This window comes from Mauremys reevesii, linkage group 3 (genome assembly GCF_016161935.1).
Source record: "Mauremys reevesii isolate NIE-2019 linkage group 3, ASM1616193v1, whole genome shotgun sequence".
Lineage (NCBI taxonomy): Eukaryota > Metazoa > Chordata > Testudines > Geoemydidae > Mauremys > Mauremys reevesii.
The window spans coordinates 61,692,990-61,712,616 of NC_052625.1; the positions used below are offsets into that span (position 1 = coordinate 61,692,990).

Genomic DNA, 19,627 nt, shown 5'->3' on the forward strand with positions numbered 1-19,627 from the left:
CAGCTCTCACAGTCACTTTTTGTGTTACTTCTTTGTTCCCCTTCCTTCCCCCAACTCCCTTATGTCAAATGGGGATAACCAGCAATGAAAAGGGAAGGAGATTGGGAGGCTTAATTTGTGTCTAACGTCCTTTTGCCACCTTCCTGTGCAATACTCCATAGAAGTCCAAAGCATTGCTATTTTTTTCACTCAAATACTCTTTCAGAGTAATTCTTTTTTTACTTATTTGCAAAAGTATATGAAAGATATTGCACATTCTGATAACTTATTCCCCACAGTATTGCGTTAAATTCTGACTCTCCTGCAGTGATGGTTTCAAATGCAGTCAAATGACTGCACGTAGAGTCTTAAAGATTGAAAATAAATGGGTTTGCTGGAGGGAAGGCGTTTAATCCTATAAGTAGGTTATTAGATATCCAAAAAGATTAGAGCTATTGGAAAGAGTTCTGGAGCATCTGAGGGGCTTTTAGGTCAGGTAATTGGAAGGTAAACATTGATTCTGTGCATTAGTAAAAGAAAATCTTTAAACAGCTTGAAAGGTTTAATATCTTTATTAATGATCTCAAGGGGATAAACAAACAGCATATTAATTCACAGATGATACTAAGTTGACAGTTGCTACCAATAGCAGAGAAATACTACAAAAGTGCTGTAGGGAAATCAGAAATATAGACAGAGTAAGAATATGATATTCACCTTGGACAAATGCAAAATAAACAACTTGGAAAAGATTATCTCCAACATGGATATTTAGTGTGAGCAAGGTACTGGTAAACGATTAATGTGAAAAGTGTACGGGTCATTGCAGACAGCAAGGGAAAAAGGAGTGAGTAGCTGTGTGACAGAAAATATCTCTCCTGTAATAATCTTGGTAAAAGGCATGCCTCTGAAAACTCAATTTGCTGATCAGTATTGTCCTGGTAAAATAGGTGTGGCAGCATCATATGTGAAGTTATAAAATTCCCCTTTATGATGTTCTAAACCCCATGTCCCAGCCAAACAGAAGCTGGCAAAACAGGTCTGTCCTAAACAAAGAAATGTGTGCTCTACTTAATTTGCATTTAAGCAGTAAACAGAGTCATCATCAAGCAGGAGGGGAACACAAAGGAAGCTCTTTAAATCAGAATTAGAGGTCTTTCTACAGAGACATGCTCTGCAACTCATTGGGCACAATACAAGAATCACTGGGTAAAATTCCATGGTCTGAGTTATGCAGGAGATGAGACAACATAATCATAATGGTCCCATCATAGATTTTTAAGGCCAGAATTTTCCCAGTGACAACCTCTTCACAAACCACATTCTAATAAACCAGAGAGCAATGAATCTCAGAAATTAATGCAAAATGAAGGAAGGAACATTAAAACACTTTCTCCTCCATTTCAATTTATCTACTGTATGTTGCTCTATCTTTCTTCTTAACAACTTTTATCTAGGTTTTTAGATTTGCATCTAAGAGGCATCACATTTGGTTCTGGTTTGTATAAGATATTACTTGATTCTTAGCTCCTTGCCATTCAGGTACCCACACTGATTGGCACACATGAGCCAATCACAGCATAATGCCACCCTCCTCTTCTACCGCCTACCGCAAAAGGAAAATGGCCAAGTATTTAGCTAGGATGGACTAGGATCAGTATCCTTGTATCGAAAGCTTTTAAGTGTCTCAGCTGCAATGGCTGTGTAAAAGTTTAACAGGCTGCTGCGAGGCAAACATCTCACATTTGGGGATGGATTTGCCCAGAAAGGACAGGTCCTTACCTGTGTTGGCCCAAGGAAGATACCAAGGGCAGCTTATGTTCACATAGGTCCCAGGTAGCCCATCAGGCCAGCAGGCATAGTCATCCAATGTCCTGCTGCAGAACTTGCCTTCTGCAGAGAGATGGAGAATGGGATCAAGCATTGGCCTTGAACCATGATCACTGTGAAGAGCAACCATTGGAAAACAGAAGGAATGAAGGCAAAGCAGCTGCACCACATAACTGTAAAAGGTTTTATTTTATTTTAGGAAGGGGAAGTAAATACCATTTATCCTCACCCCTTACAAAAATAAAGGGAAGGGACTGAACCTCCCAGGCTGCTCTTTCACTGACTGAACAAATGGGCAGGATGATTGTGGAGGTGACATCGCAAAGATCTCATGCCATGGTGCCACAATACCTGAAGCTAGAAGCTTCCATCCTGCCCCAGTGCCAGGTATCCTCCTCATCTCTCTGGCTTTGTATAGCCCAGTCTCTCACATTGGTTCTCTCAGCAGCTCATCTTCTTGTTATGAATGCTGTATATAATCTTTCTCTGAGAACTGGTTGCTATCATGATGTTGTGAATTCTAAACTAATACATTGATACATTGCTGATATGCCCACACAAATTACCATAGATCAGCATTACAGCTTATTCAATGTGCTAACACTACAGCTTCACATTTATTAAACCGTCAGTCTTGGAGGTGATCACTCTGAGCATAATGGAACAAAGGGAGATGAATGTCTCCCTCCCACTACTGCTATCACTATACACGCCATTGCAGCAATACAACTAACAGAGGCAGCTATGGGGAAATTAGTAACATTTTTAAAAACAGTGTTTTATAAATGTAATTTGAGACTCGCACGGTTCTTTTCAGAGCTTTACTGTAGCACACAGGCACTCTAGGAGCTCCCACGGCATGTCCAATTGTGGGCTGCATTGTCAGCAAGTCCCAGCAATTTGCCAAGCATAACACTGAACAGATTGCAGTTCATGGTCTCTATAGGCTGAAATGTTCTGTTGAAGATGAGGGCAGCTGCATTCTCATTTACACTAAGGCCCCTTTACACCACTCTGACAGATAAAGGGCCCTTAAAGTGGGTGTATATTAAGGGGACTGAGTGTAAATGGAATATGGCCTTATATGTCCAATGCAGGACTCTCCTTGAAGATCCCTGTAGAACACTCCTTGCTAGGACCTATCGTCTCCCTTGGGCTGCTCCTCCACATGAAAGGCTGCAGGGCACATTGCAGAACTCCATGGGTGGCATTCATCCTGCAGGCTGCACTGACAATACCACCTGCCTTGGAACCAAACATGAGCCTGGCACTGCAAGATACTTTGGGCCATGGAGATGAATGGTTTTATAGCACAAAAACAATGAGGAGTCCGGTGGCACCTTAAAGACTAAGGGATTTATTTGGGCATAAGCTTTCGTAAGTAAAAAACCCACTTCTTCAGATGCAACAATGCAAAAATGTGGGTTTTTTTTTATCCACGAAAGCTTATGCCCAAATAAATCCCTTAGTCTTTAAGGTGCCACCAGACTCCTTGTTGTTTTTGTGGCTACTGACTAACACTGTGGTACTTGACACCATGCAAGGTTTTATAGCAGAACCGTTCCATGTATCTCCTCTCCCACAGCCTGCATGGAAACCTGTTATCCCAGGAAGCAGCCCAACACAAGCAGTGGGCTGGAGAGATTGGAAATGGAAATGGAGTTATGGAAAGGGAGGACTTTGTGTTTCCTTGCCCCAATTAGCAGATGTTTTATAAAGTAAACATCCCATTCCTGCCGAGCATTACCTGCCACAAGAGGAGGCGTCTCATAGAAATACTTCAGGCACTGGAGCTGATATTCTTTCCACTTCTGCATCACTTCAGAGAGGGACCCATATGCACTCTGTAAGAAAAAAAGTCTCAGGTACTTTAGAGCCAAACCAGCTGCTTCACAGACAGCCTAGATAAATAAAAACACAGGTGTATCCCAGTTAGATCTACCCTGCAAGTACTAAAACAGTCCTGTCAAGATCCCTATATAAAGAGGAAGAAGGAAATTCAGAGTTTCATCAGGGCTGCCCAGAGGATTCAGGGGGCCTGGGGCAAAGCAATTTCGGGGGCCCCTTCTGGGCTGCCCTGAGTTTCATGATCATAAAGAGCCTCTGTTGCATGTTTGTCTCAGGACAACCAAGAAGACGGCCAATGCAAAACACACAACCTGTCTGACATGGTATGGAGATTTTCATGAAAAGGTTATGGTCACGAGTGATACTCATTTTCTGACTCATTACCTCCAAACAAACCTTTCCAATGAGCAGGGACATCAGTGAGCCTTCTTAGAAAAGGACTTCTAGCCAAGAGCAGCTTCTGTGATCCCAAAATTGAGGCCAAGAGAACCCAGGGTTTTCAGCTGACACGGTCCAAGCGCTCCTCCAAAGCAGGGGCTGAACTTTCCCCTCTTACTGTCTCTTCTGGGTGGCAGCTGCTCCAACATCTAGCACACTTCCCTGCCTTTCCGCCCCCTCCCCGCCCACAGAGATCTGCCTCTGCACATTGCACAGACACCTACTGCCAGCTACTCAGAGTTTCAGGAAGAGAAGTTTCTACATTTGGTCACTGATGATTAATGTGACAATAGTGAAGCCAAGTGAATTAAGTAGTAGGCATCCTAGGTGGCTCTGACGGGCCCATCTTGTTGCCTGCATTTTCCCTTGTGGTCTTTTAAAAACATCAAACTAGCAAAAGCTGAATTATGAACATAAGAACTACCATCCTGTAACTGACCAATGGTCCATCTAGCCCAGCATCCTATCTCAGAGAATGGCGCAGCATAGTTGCTTCAGAAGGCATAAAACCAGCAGCATGAACCTAATTGTGCAATACTCTAACACGGGGTGGGGAAATGTCATCTAACCGCAGCTGTTGATCAGTTTATGCTTTGAAGCATGAGGATTAAATGACCCTTCTAATTTTACCCTGGCTGCTTTAACGGCCCTTTTTGTTTTTTAATCCCTTCACATATCCAAATCTTTTTTGTGGGGGTGGGGAGAAGCCAAGGGCCTGCACAGTATCATTTTAAACTGGCAAAAAAAAATATGAAGCCGTTTTTAATTATACAAGAGTTTAAAGAAAACTGGGCTGGATTCTTTCCATTACATCAACGTGACTCATCAATTGCCCTGCATTTCACATGAGTGTACGCATGAACAGAATCAGACTCTACATTTTTAGAACACGGCGCTTTAAGGTTCCCTCTGCCAGCATTGTACTCCTTCCTATAATTCGAAACATTTAAAATGTTTGTGAAGAAAAATTTGCGCATCAAGCCTCTGCCTTGAGCAACTAACCCACCCAGAATAGGGGTCACTAATGGGAGCACATCACAACCATGCTCAGACATACAAGCATGACAATATTGCTCTCATAAACATGAGCTATGTGACGGCCTGGGGACCTTATTGGCCAATGCATGCTTCCAGGTGCTCCTCTGCTCTTGACTAACATATTAGTAACATTCGTGAAGATCAGAGCTCATGACAAAACCCAGCAAAACGCTGATCAGGGTGAGCTTCTGATGACGAGCAAATGAGTCACTCTCCTGTGACAAATGTCCCAGAAGCCCAAATGAGCAGCCAGTAACGTGATCATCATTATGTTCATTCATAAATGCCTCGGGAGGCATAATGAGGAGTGGAACTGACTTGCCTAAACACAACATGGACATTTAATTAAGTGCCTGTATTTAAGTGTAGATTTTAATAGTGGTTATAGTCTTTGTCTAGTTGATGCAAAGCACCCTGGTCTGCATCTTGCCAACGAGGCTGTATTGCCAGTCAGATTTTACCCATAGTCCTCACAGAAGGCTGTTGGGACCTTACATGCTCTGGATGTCTGGGGGAAAGAAAAAAACAAAAACAAAACAAAAAAGCACGAAAACACCACACCACTTCTTTGGGTGCCTAAAGTTAGAAAAATCTGGCCTTCTCCTTATTAAGTTAGAAAGGCATTCACAAGCCAGAGCTCATTTTCTTCAACTGGATTAATTGTTCCTGAATATTCACCAAATAACCTGCTGAACGAGTCATTTTCAGACTATGGGTTGTTTAGGGGTTGTTCATTGTGACCAGTCACTATTCTTGTATGCTTGGCCACCTAAGTCACACGGTATTGTTTCTTCTCTTTCCAACTGCATGGGAAACGTTTTAGAAACAGTTAAAAAAAAAAAAAGCAGCACATCCAGGATAAGCTTTTGGACAATAAACCTTTGCCCTAAATTTGTGGTGCTACTAGGATTCACAAAAATTTTCATGGAATATTTAGTAATCATTCCTACATATGACCCCCCCCAAATCACAGCAAACCAAATTCACCCCTTTATCCTGAATTGAAAAACGTCTGCAAATCATTTTAAATTAAAAACTAGCTGTAGTCAATTACATAAACCCAAGATTATTCACATTAAGGTCATTAGATTTTCCAGAATACACTAGTTTAAAAAATTTTTTGGAAAAGAAAAAAAGTCTTTTTCTGAATAGATTTAAATTGTCATATAGGAATAACCACCTTTAGCAATGACTGGGCAAACTGAAATCTCTGTCCATCTGTTTAATCAGAAGTAAATGTTCTATCTGCAATGATTTCTCATCCTGTGCTAAGGCAACTCTAATACAATTATTAGCAAACTATTATTAGCAAAATAGGAAAATAATCAGACATGTTCTCTTTAGTGAAGAGGACTCATTTGGGGATTTTTTTATTACCAATATCCTGCTGCCAAAAAAAATCAAATATAAATCGATTGTACAGTATCTTTATGGCTCTATGCACTCAGCAGTTTATAATTTGATTAATCTGAATACCATTTCTTGTTGCTCAGGTGAATACCAAATTAGTCATTGGATGTAAATTTTATACATTCCATCTACCCTTTTACAAAGGGACTTAATAGCAGGTGAACAATAATCAATATGATTTATATAGCACTATAGATGTGCAATGTAATTAAATTACTCAAACTAGAGAAACTAAATTAGTGAATAGATTATTTATATAGTGTCAAGTGTGCTAGACACTTTATAGATAGGTAAACATGACAAGGCCCCTGCTCCAGAGGGCCTACACCTAAATGGACAATCCATAGGCAAGAGGAGGAGTTATGGCAGGCAACAAGTAACTCAAACAAATAGTGTAGTTAAGCACGTTGTGTAAGTATCATGATTTTCATCACTAGCTTGTTGCCATCTTGCAATTATTTTCAGTTCTTTGCTAAGTACTGGGCAGTGAGAGGAGAAGCACTAAAAGGTAGATAGCCGCCCCGCAGGAGAGATGTGTACTAAGGAAAGATGGAGGCATGGCAGATTAGGTTGAGGTGGTGGGGTTTCAAGGCATATAGCGGGCTGCGTGAGGCATAAGTGGGAGAAGCACAAAGGAGGCAAGCAGTGAGGCAGCTTGGGTGGCATGAAATGGATTCAGGAGAATTAAGAGAGACAAGTGCAATGAGCCATTCATTGTACTAATATAATTAAGTGCAATTAATCTCTGGTGATAAATTATCCCATTCAGAAAAGTCTGAGGAAAGAATTCTTTAGAAAGCAGTGACACCTTTATATGAAATCCTTACCATGATTATACTATGTCTTAGCAGTTTTCACTGCACAAAAAAGCACTTTTATCGTTTTCCTATATCCTGGAGGTTACCCAGGTAATTTCATTTATTTGACCCCAACACAATCCTTGCTACACAAGTGCAGTTCCATGACACAAGAGTCTGAAACTGCAAGGTGCTCAACTATTTCATTTCTCATTGAGGTCAATGGAAGCAGAGGCTGCTCAGAGCTTCACAGAACTCACGCGTCATCTTGCAGGACAGGGCAAGTTCTCTCCCAGTCTCTGATACAGCTTGGAAAAATGTGGCCTTTTCTCAGAACCCTATTGAGCTCCCTCCCTTCTTGTCCATGCATTCCCTGCCCCAGCCTTGTGTGTGAAAACAAAAGTTCTCCTTCTACATTGGTTTCAGCTTGCCCAACCCATTCAGTTGTGTCCCATTCCAGTATATGTAATGTCCCCAATTCATCACCAAGGACTCAATTGCTAACACATGATCCAATGGCTGGCAGCTGAAACTAGACAAATTTGGATTGGAAATAAGGTGTAAAATTTTAACAATGTAATTAACTAAAGGAACAATTTACCAAGGATCACTGTGGATTCTCCATCACTGACTATTTTAAAATCAAGATTAGATGTTTTTCCAAAAGATCTGCTCTAGGAATTATTGTGGGTAGGTTCTATGGCCTGTGTTATATAGGAAGTCAGACTAAATTATCACAATGGTCCCTTATGATCTGGAAATCTAATCAACTGTGATGACAAAGACTAGGAGCTAGGAACTGCCAAATTCTAATCCCAACTCCCAAAGTGACTCCCCAGGTGACACTGGCAAGTAAGTTCATTTTCTCTATCTGTGACACAGGTACAATACCATACTTACATCACTGTGGGGTTGCGTAGATCCATATAGGATTATGCTCCTACAGCTCTTTGTAGATGTGAAGTGCTAACAATAATCAGTAGTAATATGACTACCCTTACAGTAAAATGGTCAGAAAAACTGGTTCCCAGCAAAGCCTAATTTCCAGGCTATTTTGCTCTGGATCAGAATCCCAGTCTTGGGGAGGGGGACTGAGGATCTTATCTGAAAGCCTTTTAGAGATTGGCCTATTACTAGTTATGTTTTTGAAGAGGCGAAGAATGACGGGCCAGAATAGAGTCTAATGAAAGGGTCTCTACACTAAGTGTCTGCATTAGAAAAGCTTCCACTTCCCAGGATGGGCAATTTGATTCTATTAATAACAGATATAGGCTTGAATTTACAACACTGAGCTGTGTCTTCTGATCATAGCCCTAAAGGAGCAGAATACAGCACTGAAACCCCAGAAAGTCCTCTGTAAACAATTATCACCTTGTATCCAACAGGGGGTGAGAATCTCCTCTCTCTGGGGAGGGCAGTTCTCAGGTTTCAGTGAATTTGGTAGTGACAGTCCCTCAAGCCACAGACCAGGCTCAGACACATCAGCATTAGCGCAAACTTCTCTCAAAGTGCTCTTCACTCAACAATATGCCTCAGCTTCTTCGATCATGAAAGTGATTCATCCTCTGGTCCCTTTTGGTCTATGGCTTCTCGTATAACTGTCACAGTACGTGTCCACTGTAACAGAGCAACGACTCACCGGCGTGGCACATCCTGATGGTCGTCCAGAGAATTAGCTTTCCATTCTCCGGAGCGCCCTCTCTCACCCGCTGTCTCGCCTTTCGCTAGCCCCCATGTCCCTCCCGGACCCCAGTGCCCCTTTCTCTTGGGGGCTGCCCCCTGTCAGTATCCCCACAGTTTCTGGGTCTCCCCATCCAGGGGACCCCCACTCACTACCTCACCTCAGTATAAGGCTACTGCCAGTCACCATCTAGCCCCCGTTCACTGGGGCAGACTGCAGTGTACAAGCCACTCATCACAGGCAAGAGGGGTTTGGACCTGTTGCCTCTGCCTACCCTTGGGCTGCCCCCTGCCAGCAGCCTGGGGAGTTGCCAGGCAGGAGCTCCTCTCACCTTTCCCCAGCCCTGCTCCACCTCAGGCACCCTGGTACGCTCCCCAGCAGCCAGGCCCGTCTCCCTCCACAGCTAGAGAAGAGACTCAGCCTAGCAGCCCCTTTATAGGGCCAGCTGTGGCCTGTTTGGAGCATGGCCCAGCTGCGGCTGCTTCCACAATCAGCCCAGGCTCACTGCTTTGCCCTGCCACAGCCCTCTCCCAGGGCTGTTTTAAAGCCCTTCAGGGCAGGAGTGGGTGACCACCCCACTACACCATCTTGTGGCAGGTTTCAGAGTAGCAGCCGTGTTAGTCTGTATCCGCAAAAAGAACAGGAGTACTTGTGGCACCTTAAAGACTAAAATTTCAGCATAAGCTTTCGTGGGCTACAGCTCACTTCTTCGGATGCATAGAATGGAACACACAGACAGGAGATATTTATTCATACAGAGAACATGAAAAGGTGGAAGTATGCATAGCAACAGGAACTTAAGTTTTCCTCACACCTTCTATGGGTCATCTCAATTATCACTTCAAAGGTTTTTCTCCTCCTGCTGACGATAGCTCATCTCAATTGATTAGACTCTTCCTGTTGGTATGCATACTTCCACCTTTTCATGTTCTCTGTATGAATAAATATCTCCTGTCTGTGTGTTCCATTCTATGCATCTGAAGAAGTGAGCTGTAGCCCACAAAAACTCATGCTGAAATAAATTTGTTAGTCTCTAAGGTGCCACAAGTACTCCTGTTCATCTTGTGGTAGAATTTTGTTATGTGTCTGTCTGCCCAGAAGGACATGGACTGACACCCCTCCTCACTCCCCCAACTCATTTCACACAGAGCACAAAACAACCTCCAGCCGGTAACAGCTTTTAGTCACTACTGGGATGGAATGGATTAAATCCAGTGGTTTGAAAGCAAGTGTCAGCATGTCATTATTAGTTCCCTGAGTTAGTCTCTGACCCAGTTCTCAGTTTCTCTCTAATGTGGTCTTGTCCCTTATAGACCTGAAGATAATTAGTTTTCTCTCAAGATTTTTAAAAAACTTTATCTGGAAGAGAAATCAAGGTGTTGGGTTCTTTTGCGGACACTGTAGTGACAGCGTAGGTAAGGCTGAACTCCAATTTCAGTAATAAGGCAGATTTTGCCTCCACATCTTTACCTTTCATGAAAAGATACCCAGAATCCATGAGAATTGGTTAGGGGGCTCCTTTGCCAGGGTATAATAGGTCTTGAAAGTCTGAGAAAAACCAAAAAAGGCAATGACATGGAAGAAACATAAAATCTTCAGAGGTAAAGTCTGCAGGTACAAAAAATTGGCGGAGTAGTAAATAATGAAGAGGACAGGTCACTGATTCAGAGAGATCTAGATCGCTTGGTAAACTGGGTCAAGCAAACAATATGCATTTTAATATAGCTAAACGTAAATGTATTCATCTAGGAACAATTTAACTTAACAAAGAGAAGGTTAAGTGGTGACTTGATTAGTGTCAATAAGTATCTACATGGAGAACAAATATTTAACAATGGGCTCTTCAATCTAGTAGAGAAAGGTACAACACAATCCAATAGCTGAAAGTTCAAGCTAGACAAATTCAGACTGGAAATCAGGTGTAAATTGTTAGCAGAAATTGGACCAATTTACCAAGGGTTGTGGTAGATTCTCCATCACTGAATTTTTAAAATCAAGATTGGATGTTTTTCTAGGAATTATTTTGGGGATGTTCTATGGCCTGTGCCATACCAGAAGTCAGACCAGATGATCACAATGATCCCTTCTGGCCTTGGAATCTATGAATTTCTGGAAGTGGTATTGGGGAGGCAATACTTTGACCACTTTGCTGCCATTCATGGGACTTGTTATATGCCAAATTTCACGTTCCTTTTGCAGATGGAAGGTGAATCACAGGTGCCCTATAGACACAGATACAAATTCACTATAGGATACTCCATTGATAAAGTGCAGTCCTGCAGCTTGTGTGTGTTGAAGAGTTGCTTTGTCTGAGGACTACGTTGTCTCTTCATTTTGGGTGATGATACAGGGCCGAGTTCAGGGCATTTGTGAGACTAACTGTGGTTTTCCATGCTTTCATACACTTTTAAAGCATATTTTCCTTTTAGAAACAGTTTTCCACTGTTTATTATTTCTCCTTCTTCCCCAAGTTATGACATTCCTTCAGTTTTTTTTCCACTTGGAGTTATGATGCCCAATTTCAATTTTCACTCCAATTTAATGTGGTCTTCTTGATTTAGGCAAGACGCAGTGCCTCTCTGAGATGAAGTAATTATTATTACCCTGCCTTGGCAACTGCTTCACTGATCAAATGAGCTCACCTTAATTATGCCTCCCAACTCATATTTTACAAGTTACTTGGTTGGCAGCTGGGTCATTCTGGACAAACCCATCAGAAATGGCAAGCGCTGAATCAGAGCAGCCCTTCATTCAGAGAAAAGTCTTTATTGCAGCTTTCAAGAATGTTTTACACAACATTTCTGGTTCGTTAGTCACCATGGAAAAATTACTCCAGGAGCTGGAGAGCTAATTCCCCCCCACCCCCAATGTTCTCCCTTTTTAAGTTTCCTCCCTTCTCTCGTTGGGAGCAGTAACTGATGAACACATGCAGGGGCAGCTCCAGGCACCAGCGCAGCAAGCACGTGCCTGGGGCAGCAAGCCACGGGGGGGCGGCCTGCCGGTCATCGTGAGGGTGGTAGTCAGAGATCCTTCGGCGGCGTTTCTGCAGGAAGTCCGCCAGTCCCGTGGCTTCAGTGGCAATTCAGCGGCGGGCACACCGAAGGCACAGGACCAGCAGATCACCCGCAGAACTGCCGCTGAATCCGCATGACCAGCGGACCTCCCGCAGAAACCCCGCCGAAGGCTCCCTGACTGCCGTGCCTGGGGCGGCAAAAAACAGAGCTGCCCCTGAACACATGGAGGGAAAGCACTGCAGGAGTTACTGTGAGATTTCTGCAGCAGCTTCCTGCACATACCTGCCGTTTGGCCTCTCTGTGAGCAGCAGGAGCTACTCAGCACTTCTCCAGCATTTAGTCTTTTATTCCCTCTCCTAGCACACTGGGCCTCCATGAGGTATCCTTTGCCATGGGATCTATCTCCTGGTCCCAGATTAGTTGGTGGATCAGGGACAACACATCTGGAATGCTAAGGCTCTCGACAAAACAAAAAAACAAACCAACATTCAGTTTCACTTTTCAGCATGGTTCTTATTTTACCTGAACTAGTTTGCTGGGCCCTCCCTGGCATGGCACATCAGTAAAGCATTACCTTGCTAACTGCACCTTCAGTTTCAGCACAGTCTAGAATTAAGAGAGATCCTCTAGCAATCGATGCATGGAATGCTTCTCCTCTGGTAGGTCAGGCGGGGTAAGAAGGCTCTTCTCTCCTACGTGGCTTTGTACTGGGGAAGTGCCATTTTCTATTGCACCTGTCCTCAGTGATGGATAGGGCTGGGATGGAGAAGAATTACCAGCAGTCTTTACTCCTGCTCCTTGAAATGTCCTCCAGCATTTAGGTCAGGATGGAGCTCTGCCCACCGGTCATTGTGGGAACCAGTAATCAATATGCTTACAGCTCAAGTTGACACAGATTTAGTTTGACAGCCATTGTTACCATCAAATGTTCTTTTCATTACAACTTCTTTCATCTGTTCTGACAAATGTTCCTACCCAGGACTTATTGCCTGGGTCAGTTACAAATCCAACATGAGAAAACGACTGTGCTCCCAAGCAAAGGCACAAAGGAAAACCCCCTTCCTTGGGGGACTCTGGTGACAAAAAGACTCAGGAAAAAAAATGCAGCCACAGCTATAAGAACTCCAAATCAGAAAGTAGCCCTATGATTCTAGCAGAGTGCTGGGCAATTCTGTGGCACTCCTCTCAAAAGGGGGATGAGACCAAGATGATACAGACTCACTATTAAAAAATAAGATAGATGCTACTGCCAAGTGCAGCTCAGTAATGCTATCCACAGACAAAGTGTATGGAGTACTTTACCAGCACTATAATTCTTATTTTAAATGAGTTGCATATTTTTTCTGGCCCAAGGCTATTGCGCTAGCAAAACTGTGGAAGGGCTGTCAGAGGTTAGGAGAGCTGAAATTTAAGTCTCTCTCACACACACACATACACCAGAGGGAGGTGAATCCAGCCCTCTATCAGAAGAAGGGTTGTTATAACATGGAAGCTTTCAAGGGAGGGGGGGAAGGGAAGAGGGAGAAAGGGAAAAGATTGACAACCATATGAGGTGCATCAGCGGTGCTGTGAAGTGCAGCGATCTGTGAAGTAGAGGTCAGCAGCTTCACGTGCTACAGAGAGGGAAGGATTAACCTAATCAAGTAGGATTTTTGTTTCTTTTTGCTATGATTTAAAAATGCATGGAGTCAGATTAACCCCTGATTACTTCTGTGGACATATGCCAAGGAAATATCTAACCCAATGCCTACTGAACCAGGCACATTTAAAGCACCTCACTCATGGACATAGAAAAGCTCTATGATGATTAGTTCAGTGATAGGCCGGCAGGGACTAAGCAAAACAAGAACAGATAAGGAAAAATATAATGATGTGCTGCAGGCCAACCCCTGTAGTTATGAAACTGGGACATAGGGTGTGGGGGGGGGGGGGGAAGGGGGAGATTCCTTGAAGACATTTAAGATTCAAGACGAAAAGAGTATCTCCTTTAGGAGACAATGTGCATCTCAGTTCCAAGAACTGAGAACTTGCTGCCATGCAGCAGATGCCTAAGGTGATTTAACAGAACAAGGGCCCTCAATTTATTTACTTTTTGCCCTTTGGTAGCGCTTTGCATCCAAGAGTCTCAAACAATCTAACAAACCATTAGCTAAGTCTCACAAATACCATTGTAAGGTAAGCAATATCCCCATTTAGACAGATGGAGGAAAGGGATGCACAGAGGGTAAGTGATTTGCCCAAGATTGTAGCAGCAGAACCAGAACCAGAAACCAGGTCTCAGTCTTTTACTGTTATCTCTAGACATTTATATTCCTAGTGATCAGAAGTAAAAAAAAAAAATCACACGTATCAAAATCTTAACACCCCTCTTCCATCCTAAAAATACACCCCACATTTGTCTTAAAAACAGTGAATCTTCAGAGCTGAGTCACCAGTTTTGATAGGAACACTTTATTCTACCTCTGTCATTGCTGTTTGCTCAGATACGCTGATATGAACTTAGTATCCAACTTAAACAAGTGATTTGAGACAGTACAATAATAATCACAAAGCTATTAAAGAAATCTCTGGTACATAATTTCATGGCTCCTGCATCTCCTAATCACAACTGATTTCAAGAGAAGAATGTGATTGCCTCTCTATGAGTTCCAGCTGAGGGAAGCTAGTTATTTCTGTTTTAATTAACAAGTAGCAGAGTAACTCGTTAGCAGCTCACTGCCACTGTATTCAAGGTCCACTGTCCAGTTATCTGCTGTACAAATTTTTCCCTGTTAACTATCCCTCTCCCAAGACTGCCTGTATGCAGTGGCTTTGTAAATTTTCAGCCAAGAACATAGCAATTACAAGAAAGACTTGAGAACTGAGCCTGCAGGACCAGAACTCTCCAAACTACACTCATCTCAAACTCTTGGTTCTATTAATGAGAAGTATCCCCTTGGATGTTTCCACTGTACTTCTCCCCAATGTAAAAACAGTGCAGGCCAGCCCTTACAGCATAGAGTGACATGGGTTTACTGTACCTGCAAGCAAGGCAGAACAGCATCGCAGATTCTTGGCCAGGCTTTGCATATGCTGGAGCACGTACACTAGATTTCACATGCTTGGATGCATGCAGTGTTTACAATTTACAGGCAAGCACATACATTACACTATGCAGCATGCAACCCACATGGCTACAGTTTCTACACCCCAAAGACTTGTTTTGTCAAAATTAAGACAGCGGCAAACTCAATCAGGATTAAAAACAAAAAGAGCCCTCTATGCCAGTTTGCTTCACAGCTTCTACATGGTCCCTCCAGCCTGCAACACCCTCTGAGAGCTCCTCTCACTGAATGAAGTGGCTTAGGGGAAGGATAGATAAGTCAGACTGGACCCACAGGCTTTCCTCACTCTGGGACTTTACATGCAGCAGCATCATAAAAGGGACCAGATGGGCTTTTAGGACTTGTGAGAATTCTTATCTCAAGACATTTTACAAACAGAGAAGCCTCACAATACCTTTGTCAGATAAATATTATTCCTATCTATTTCATAGAGGGACAAAAAGGAACAAAACATTAAGGAACAAAAAATTAAGGGAATTGCCAAAGATCACACAGTGACAGAAATGGGAATGGAATTTGGGAATTCTGACTCCCAAACCCCTATTTTGTGTGTGTTCCTTAAGAGATAAATGCAACATCAATTCCCTGAAGTCAGTTAGAAGAAAAACTTATGTATATACAGATGTTAAAGAATATTTAAATACTTTGTTTCAAATGATAAGCCTTAAAATAAAACCTTTCTATCAAGATAGCTTCTCTTGGAATCTGTTTTCAATCTATCGTCTAGTTCAAAAATAGGAAAGTAGAAGAATTTGAGATTGTAATCTGTATTTTCTGGAAAATAAGTTGTCAAACTTCTGCTTATCCGGAATGATCTGTTAAAGCCTGTATATCATCATCATCATCATCATCTCAGTTTAGGGTGGACAGGAGAGGGAGGAAAGGGTTAGCCACCATTAAGAATTGAATTTTAAGAAGGAAGCTAGGTAACTGTCTCTCAGTTTGTGGTTTAGACACTAGACAATATAGTTAGGCAAATATCTGAATATCGAAACCGAAGTTAGAGAGTTCATTGATTTTGGTTGTAAATCCCAACTAAAGAGTTTTACCAAACAGACAGATTTTTAGAATCCATCTAAGAATGTAAGGATGGATCTTGTATTAGTTTGATGATTTAATTAATTTGACCATTTAATTGGATGATTTAACTCCAATCTAACATTGAGACTCATCTGTTTGATTTGATCTTGATTAGATTCCCATTTGACAAGGCTTTATTTTTAGTTGAATATTAATAATTAAGCTTTAGTAAGATGTTTTCTTGATCTGATTTTATGGGTTTTTTTTAAAAGAGAGTTTTAGTAAATTTTGTAGATGTTTCGTGAAGTAGTGTTTTTTCAATAAGCAATGTGGGTCTAGAGCAGTGGTTCCCAAACTTTAACAACCTGTGAACCCCTTTCACTAAAATGTCAAGTCTAGCAAACCCCCTCCTAAAAATGAATATTTCCAGGGATTTTCTCCTTTACCTGAGTATAAGTTATAAAAGCAGTGATCTTGGAAATATTAAATTTGTTTTTATGACATGCTTATTACAGATTATTATTCATTATTTATCATTACAGTATTTTTATTACATTATGAAAATGGCACCACTCTTCCAAGATCTCACTTTCGTAGCTTGTATCACTTTGAATAAGCCTGTTATAAGACAAGGCACCTATGTTTCATCAAAGAGTATCAGATGTGAAACAGCATGAAGGTATTTAAGAAGCCAACTCAAAGAGTTCCTCCTACACAAGCATTCAGATCTTGAGCAGTCCAGGCAAACAACGCACATTACAACAAAGCTTAAACTTGTTCTTCATAATAATTTTAAAAACAATTCTAGCCGCCTATTTAATTTTAAAAACAGAAAAATATATCCACCTCCCTTTCCATTACTTATAAGGAGTCCTGAAGTTTAAATCTCCTCAGTGTGATAGATATGCTTGCTTTGATCTACTTAGCTCTTGGAAATCCAGGCGCTCCGGGCTGCTGGCCCCATGCTACCTGGGGTACCTAACGACAACTCTGTCCACCATTAGGGAATTTTTCCCTGAGAACCCCCTGTAACATTTCATGAACCTCAGTTTGGGAACCACTGCTCTAGAGCCTTTGAGGGCCTGGGATGGAGGATACCATCTACTCAACCTAAAAGTGTGACTAGCTGCCCCTACGTTGGGTATGTCTACACAGCAATAAAAAACCCACGGTACCATGTAGTAGAGCCCAGGTCAACTGATTCGGGCTCATAGGGCTAAACACAGCAGTGTAGACATTCAGTCTCAGGCTGGAGCCCGGGCTCCATTACCCGTCCTCCTCGCCAGGCTCCAAAGCCTGGGCTCCACCCCAAGCCCAAATGTCTACAACACTATTTTTAATCCTACAGCCTGAGCCACATGAGCCCAAGTCAATTGACACTGCAGGTTTTCCTGTGCAGTGCAGTCGTATGCAATAATTCTACAGTTCTCACATCATCCATCCTAGCTACAAATGCCTGAGTCAACATGTTCTGCAACAAGTGCCCCTCAAATCTTTCATTTCGAGGTGTAAATCCAGCAAAAAGACACACTCCAGTTTTCAATATACTGTATTAAAGTTAGCTGCCTACCCCACAAACCCAACTCCCAAAAATCTCCTGTGTGATGTTACCTCAGTGACCAATCACCACAACTGCACCATAGCCATGCATATACAAAGACAGACATTACTGCTTATTTCTGTCCTGTCAAGTAATCCTGGCAATCAATGCACAAGTTGCATTGTCATCCAATGATAATGTCCACTGAGACACTGCAGATTGATTCCTGCAAAGTAAAGTCCAGAGCCCTTGCCATGCTCCTATGTCCTCCTGCCTCTCTCAGTAGTCACACAACTGAGGAAACTGCGATACAAAGTCGGATCAAGGGGAAAGTGTCTCTTTATTAAGGAACAGTGCAAGGTTAAATCTGATTAGGCAGCTACTGTGTGAAGCATGTGGCTATTGTGCAGGAACTGAGTGCAAGTTATCCAATTCTGACACTTTGCGGAAGTTTAATATCCTTCCAGTTACTGATGGAATAGAATCTTGTCACAGTAAGATATGAATACATCATCTGCCTTCTTTCCAAATACAGAACAGAAATATTTATTAAAATACTTCTTCCTTTTCTGTATCACGATTGACAATTTTGCCATCAATTGTCTGCATTTCTTAACTGCTAATTAGTACTCATTGCTATCAACTTCCCCATCTTTCCACTGTTGTATCAGTGGTTCTCAACCAGTGGTACGCGTAGCCCTGGGGATATGCAGAGGTGTTGAAGGGGGTACATCAATTCTCATAGATATTTGCCTGATTTTACAACAGCCTACATAAAAAAGCACTAGCTAAATCAGTACAAATTAAAATGTCATACAGACAATGACTTGTTTATACCACTCTATATGCTATACACTGAAATGCAAGTACAATATATATATTCCAATTAATTTAAATTTATAATTATATGGTAAAATGAGAAAGTAAGCAATTTTTCCACTAATAGTGTGCTGCGACACTTTCATAATTTTATGTCTGGTTTTGTAAGCAAGTAGTTTTTAAGTGAGGTGAAACTTGCGGGTACGCAAGACAAATCAGACTCCTGAGAGCCAATGTGTTACATATTGGGTTTGTAAAATTATTTTAGTTGCTACTTTCACTTCACTGCTCACCCTGGAAAACCTTTTTTAAAATTTAATTTATATATAATTTATATATATATGAATATGAAAGAGTGTGTTTTTTGTTTTTAACCTAGGCAGCCTTCTTATGAGATTGCAGAATTCTAGGGCATCTAATAAAGCATTCTTATAACAATGGACAATTATCATTGACATTTTTATATTAAAATTTTTTCTCCCATTCAATTTCACTAATTTTCTTCCTTCAGTTTTACATCATCCGATGATGGCTTGTGTTTCCTTCAGTATATCTAGTACTTTCAATGATGTGAATACATGACATTCTATAAATGACAATGTTGTGATACTGGCCCTATGTATGATCTCTGGGTCCGGACCTCTATAAAAACTTTCATGGATTAGGAGATCTTCTCAGCAAGTTGAATGACAACTCCTCACAGTTAGGGGTGTCATGTTCAGTGGTAGACTGTAGGCAATCTGGAATATAAAGCACTTTTCCACCTTTGGGCACATTTTGGTGGTCCTGACAGGGGTGGAGGTTAGCTTGCAACAGCTGCAATATAGACTTGGAGAAATTCTTTGCACTTCCCTCTGCCTCAGCCCAGTTTTTTCCACCATTGATGTTCTAGTCCTTATCCTCCTCTTTTCACCTGGAGAATGCAAGCCATTCATTAACCATGAAGACAATCAGCCCCTCTTTCCCAAAGAAAAATGGCAGATTCTGCTTCATACTTGTAGATCTATTGCTGATTTAGTCAGAAAGTCCCATTTGGTATTATTGCTAGCCAGCACAGAAAGGCACTTCCAGGACTTCAGTTGCCAAATTACCCAACATGTTTTATTCAC

General features: G+C 41.9%; 1 protein-coding gene across 1 annotated transcript in view; it reads right to left on the minus strand.

The window, feature by feature from the left end:
* GLP1R (glucagon like peptide 1 receptor) overlaps window positions 1-19,627 on the minus strand; it is a 94,778-nt gene that overhangs the window by 52,027 nt on the left and 23,124 nt on the right. The window contains exons 2-3 of the mRNA XM_039528194.1: window positions 3,557-3,653; window positions 1,762-1,872 (exon numbers count right to left, since the gene is read on the minus strand). Of these exons, the coding sequence (XP_039384128.1) occupies window positions 1,762-1,872; window positions 3,557-3,653 (208 nt within the window). The remainder of the gene's footprint in view (window positions 1-1,761; window positions 1,873-3,556; window positions 3,654-19,627) is intronic.